The 6,000-nt window shown below is 46.8% G+C and overlaps 1 protein-coding gene across 3 annotated transcripts in view; it reads right to left on the minus strand.

Moving 5' to 3' along the window:
• Positions 1 to 5,742, minus strand: part of SMAD3 (SMAD family member 3) — an 80,924-nt gene extending 75,182 nt beyond the window's left edge. For 2 of the 3 annotated variants that reach the window (XR_008468323.1, XM_054213511.1), the window contains exon 1: positions 4,998 to 5,595. Coding sequence is in view for 1 of the 3 variants with exons in the window: in XM_054213511.1 (XP_054069486.1) it covers positions 4,998 to 5,203 (206 nt within the window). In the remaining 2 variants the exon portion in view is untranslated. Of the gene's footprint in view, positions 1 to 4,997; positions 5,596 to 5,618 lie in introns of those variants that run through there. The other variant, XM_054213512.1, reaches the window with a different exon arrangement.
• Positions 5,743 to 6,000: the final 258 nt, after the last annotated feature.

Raw genomic sequence — 6,000 nt, forward strand, 5'->3', positions numbered from 1 at the left:
AAGTTGAGAAAGGTACTGATGGACAAGTGGGACTGCAGGCAGAAAGCACACAAGACTAAAGGCCTATGCACACTTACTTAGCAGTTTATCACCTTTAGATCTGATCTGCAAAGTCACATTAATGCCACAAAAGCTAGTTACAAATAGATTTTTCAAGCGGTGTCCACCCTGCAGCTATCACTGCCGCAGCTAAACTCGCTCACGCGGGTACTGCTAGCTGCACAGTTGTGGCAGCACAAAGGTTAGGATAGGGCTGTAAAATCCTGCCCATAAAGCCAGGTCAGTACATAGGTTAGTGCACACAGCTCTGTAGCAGTAAAATTACTGGCAACAGGGAGCTAATAATCATAAGGGCAGTGAGACTGTGTTTGTGCACAGGGACTGTACTGTAATGATCTCCAGCACATCACCGTCACACCAATCTAACCTGAAGCACAGACACTCTGGAACAAATCTATGCAATATTAAAGCCCCTTACATACAGGGACGGTCCAAACTGAAAACAAGGTAGTTTAAAATTGGCATTAAAAAAAAATAAAATACAAATTGTGTGTGTGGACACACACAAAACTATGACTGGCCCTTTGCTTATTACTGAAACCAGACGGGCAGCAGTCTCAAAAGAAGAACATACTTCACGGTCTTGCAGACAGCCTCTGCCACTTACTATATTTACAGTTTTCATATTTTCCTGGTATCATGGCAATCCTAAGAACACAGTCAATTCTTGTAAATATTGTGTGGTCAACTACCAACACAACAGAAGGTATGCTTACACCCAAGATGTTCCTAAAATCACTTACACATATTATCCCTGGTTTTCCCCACCAAAATTCAAATCGTTTAAGGAACACCTTGTTCAGCTGCTTTTAAAAAGCAAATGCACCATGTTTTCATTTCAGTTGGTACATTCTATCCTTATCAGATGAGTTGCACAAGAAATAACACCCACCTCTCTTCCAAACTACTTTCTAAATTAAAAAAAAACACCACTTAAAAGAAGGTGTTCCTCACATACAAGAATCCTGGCTCCCCTAAAACCACTGGTGATACAAAAAAAAACTAAATACAGTAATAGGTTCAAAAGAAAAATATGCATATGAAAATATACTACAAAATGTCATGAGATTTATGTCTTAATATGTGTAGTACCACTAAAAAAGCACTGACACAAAGCATTTACTATCTTGCCCCATATCAGTAAGACTATATACACTGCACAGCTTTTAGAAATTACTAAGCATTCATCACACGTTCCTGGCTTCTGCAGTTCAAACCCCTACATAGGTTATGAGTTAAAAACTCATCACAGTTCAGCCTAATGCACTTTATTTCAAGGGCAAAATGCTAACGGTTTGTCAGGTGCACGGTATGGCCCCTCTTCAGATCAGGAACAGTATCAGAAACTCACCCCTGGGACAAGAGCAATGAAGTCCATAGGGTTCTGCAGGTATGTCAGCTGTAGACTTTGCTGCCACCAGATTCCATGCTGACCACACTCTTTGGTCTTAGAAGCAAATAGAGCCATCAAAAATTCAAAAAATCCAGTACCAGCTGGAGCAGACCTAAGCTTGTTCACGTAGCAAATTAGAGAGGCCACAAACTCAAACACCTGGCTGTGCTGCGGTACATTCTAATGGCACACTATCCTCAAGCTTGTCTGAAAAGTGATAAAAATGCCCATCCTGAAAGCTAGGCTTTCAATGTCAATGCAACTACCACAATGGACATATTTTAATGGACAAAAGAATGTGTATTTTCAACTTCATCACCCCATACAGTACGAAAAAACATCTTACTGCTATGCAGACCCAGCTTGCTACAACTCACCAGGTCAGCTCCTGACACCAAAGCCCACCATCTTAGTGCACAGAGGTTTAAAGGCAGCTCCCTTCTGGAGAAGGATGGGCTTGGGCAGCAGTGCACCAGATGAGGGAGCGAGGAAGGTCCTCTAAACCAGCCATTCTGCCGAGCACCAGTAACTGTGGCACAAGAAACAATCAGATGGTCTGAGACTGGTAGGTTTGTCAGGTGAAAACTACTTCCTGTTGCAGCAGAAAAAAGGAGGAAAAATCCTGCCAGCAGAGCATTACACTGAAATCCCTGAAAGCCTCTCCAGCCTTTTGCTACCTGCCACAGGTCCTTCCAACAGAAAACCTGGGGCCTGGGGTGTCTGCCACATCATCTTACAAATGGAGCACTTGGAAAAGTAATACATGCTGAACAAACATACAAACAAATTAACTATTCATCATTTAATAATCTGCCAGCAGATAAAGTGTAGGATGTATATTTCCAGTTCCAAGCAGATAAAAATGACAGCAGGAATAAATTTGGTATTCCAATTCCTTAGCCCTATAACAAAAATTTTTTTTTTTTTTTTTGTTCTTTCTTCAAACAATCCCACCTGATCACTACAGGAATTTGCTGTGTAGCCTTTATTCCCATGAGCAACATTTCTGCAAAGCTCAAGCACTTTTACATCTGAAACTTGCTTCATCTCATGGATACAATAGCTAATTTTGGACTTACCCTACTCCTGCTGGGCCGGAGTCATCACTGGCATAGCTCCACTGTAATTCAGTCTACTGATGCATTACAGACAATGCACAACATGATCTAATCCCTAATGATGTTTTTTCCCCCTCTTTTTCCCCCCAACATACTTACTTGACTACATAGTAAAGTGACATACGTAGGATTATTTTAAAAAAAAACCAAACACCAACAAAACAAACAACAAAAACCAACAACAAACTAAAACCATACTAAAATTGTCCTGCAAACGCTAATTTCAAATGACACAATAATCAGATTCACAGATACATTAGGACAAACAGTGCAGTCCAGAGGAGAAGACACAGCTCTTAACATCACAAGGCCTAGTTACAGTTCCAGCTCTGCCACTGACTTCTAGACAAGTTGTTTCACATTTCCACACCATTCCCCAATCTCTGACATACAGATACTGAACCCTTGGTATGCTGCTACAGAGGGTCCAGCACAGACTAACCTAACCATGCTTATCTGGATCTCTGTAATATACATACGAAACAATAATAAAAGTACATATGAAGTGTAGTGGTTAAAAACTAGTGCCAAGGCATAAGGAGCTACCATCAAAATATGCTGACACTTCTGTCTTGATCTGAGGACACACTTTCCCCCATACCAAGGTTTACGATCTGCAGAATCCAGGCTCTGCGTCATAGGTGAACGTGAAATGTTTAAATTTTTGTACAGATTTCCTTTAACAGAGCAAGGTCTTGAAGAAACAGACATTCACTTCTGCACAGCAGGAACAGCCAGGACAATCTCTGGACATGATAACATTTATGACTCGGGACATCTGCTTATGCTGTTATTTTCAAGATTTAACATTATTTTTCTAAATTAAAGCATCCTACTCCACCCATCTTTTTGCTTCCTTGGAATCATAAAATATCAAAACCTTCCTCCCTTATCTAAACCACCTTGTTACTAGTAAGAGTACCACCAAGAGGCTTCATGCTCTGCTCCCTAAAAGGTCAGCATCAGCTAGACACAACACTCAGGTCACATCAGCAGGGCTACTCAAGTCATTTTCTTCTTTTGAAATGGTAAGTATTTCAGGGAAATGGTTTATATAGGATATTATCTATGTGGAAAGCACACTGCTTACCAAGAATTTAAAAATATAGCTTTTAAGGCCACATGTACAGGTGGTAGCTCTACATGTTTTGATCTCTGGTCCACCTAGGCGAACCCAGAGTAGCTCTAACAAAGGCTGAGGTCTGTTTGCATAACTGGCCAAAATCTTAGCCACAGTCATTCAGCAACAAAAAGATAAGGAGACTTTATTTTTCCCTTAAAAAAAAAACCACTATAGTTGCTGGAAGAAAATTTTAGGAGTTCCAAATATCCACATTTCTAAGCTACTTGCTTCACTTCTTCATGCAACAGATGCTGCTTTGTATTAGCTACTGCATATTAAATCATTCTGACAACCAAGAAAGCATACATTTGTTTGTGCGAGAGAGAAGCATGAATACACACACAGAGATATCTTCTCACACAGAAGCACACAATTATGCAGCATTCAAATATTTGGGATGAACTTTGGCCTTTGTTTAAAAAAAAAAAAAGTACCCTCAAACAACAATCAGTAACAGAATCAGCAGTCATCCGGCTGAGCTCACAGAAATCAACAACTCTTCAGCATTAAAACACCACTCATGGCCAGCTATTCGAAAGTTACTTGGAAGATTTTTCTTAGATGGGATACTTATCTACACGTCCTTTATGATTTATAATGGTCTTATGGGATCGATCTCAGACTTGAGGCTAAAAATAAAACCTACATTAACTCAAAAAAATAAAAAAACCCAGTTATATTCACCCTCACATGCTTTTTTTTGCACCCCAAACAATCCCCTTCAGCTATGCCATTTGCATTCCCGATTTAAAAAGTAATTTGAAAACATATGCACAGTAATATCTGTCTAGCTAATATGGAAGAAACCAAGCAACCCAAACAAAACCATTTTCTGATCCATTAATCAAAAGAAAATCTGAACGTAACTGTACTGGGGAACACGCCGAAACTTTTGACAATGAGAGTATCCACAATAACTGTAATCCAGAGCGCTTCCAACTTTTTTTTTCATCTCAGCTGGAGACATATTTTCTCCCTTACATTCCCCTCTTACTTTCTTCCTCTCTTGTTACTAGATAGCAATCAAATTCTGTAGGCAGTTATTTATTTTATTATTTTTTTTTTTAATTTAAACTATATATAGAGCCAGGATGGGGCACGCAGGAGAGGACTAACGCCGCATCGAAGCGCGGCGGGGCTGGAAAGCAAAACAATCCCTCTCCCAGGCTGTGCCAGAGCACGCCGAGTCCCCCGGGAGAACGCTGCTACCGAAGGGCCCCCGAGCCCCCCCCGGGGGGACCGGCGGCTGCCGGGGGCGCCCCTCGGTTTGCGTGCTCGCCACCGCCACCGCACCCCCCCTCACCTGGGGATGGTGATGCACTTGGTGTTGATGTTCTGCGTGGTGATCGCCTTCTCCAGCTCGTCCAGCTGCCCCGTCTTCTTCAGCTTCTTCACCAGGCTCTTCACCGCCTTCTCGCACCATTTCTCCTCCTGCCCGTTCTGCTCCCCTTTCTTCCAGCCCAGGAGCCGCTTGACGATGGGAGGAGTGAAAGGCAGGATGGAGGACATGCTGGCTCGCCCGGCAGGGCCGGCAGCGCCCCGCTGCTGGCTCCGCGCTCTCCCCGCCGCCCCCCGCCGCTCCGCTCCGCGCAGGCCCCGCCGCGCCGCGGGCAGCACAAAGCCCGGCCCCGGGGCGGCGGTGGCCTGGCCTGGCCCAGCGCCGCGCCGCGCCGCTCCGTTCGCCCGCCCCGCCGGTGCCTCAGCGCCTCGGGCCCGCGGCACCAAACTTTGCCCGGAGTTCGCCGGCTCTCCCCGACTGCGGCGGCGGCGGCGGCAGCTCCCTCCTCCCCCTCCTGCCCCGCTCTGTGTGCGCGGAGAGGCGCCCACTCCAGCTCATTCCCAGTCTGTCTCTCATGCAAATTGCCTGCTGGCCGCCCCGGCCCGGCTTCCACCCCCTCCTTCCCTCCCAAACACGCTCACTCACGCCGCCGAGGGAGGGCGGGGAGGCGGCCGGCCCGCCGGGAACTCCGCTCCCCCACTACTCCTCCCCGCCGCCGCCAGCCCCCGCGCTCCCGGCAGAGGCCCCCGCTCTCCGGGCGGGACGGGGCTCTCCCTCCCTCAGTCCCGCTCCGGCGCGGCGCCCCCTCAGCGGCGCCGGGCGCCCGCGGCCTTCCCGCCGCCAGCCCCCTCAGAGCGCAGGGCGGGAAGCTCCCCTCAGGGCCACCGCGGCGGGAAGGAGCGTCCACAGCCCGCCCTGGGAGACCCCCGGGGGCTCTGCCCGTCCCAGCCGCGTCCCCTCGGCTCCCCCACGGCCCGGAGACCCGCCGAAGCGGCGGATCCCCGCAGGGAGGCCGGCGGTGCGGGTT

The sequence above is a fragment of the Rissa tridactyla genome, chromosome 9 (assembly GCF_028500815.1).
Source record: "Rissa tridactyla isolate bRisTri1 chromosome 9, bRisTri1.patW.cur.20221130, whole genome shotgun sequence".
In the NCBI taxonomy this organism is placed as follows: domain Eukaryota; kingdom Metazoa; phylum Chordata; class Aves; order Charadriiformes; family Laridae; genus Rissa; species Rissa tridactyla.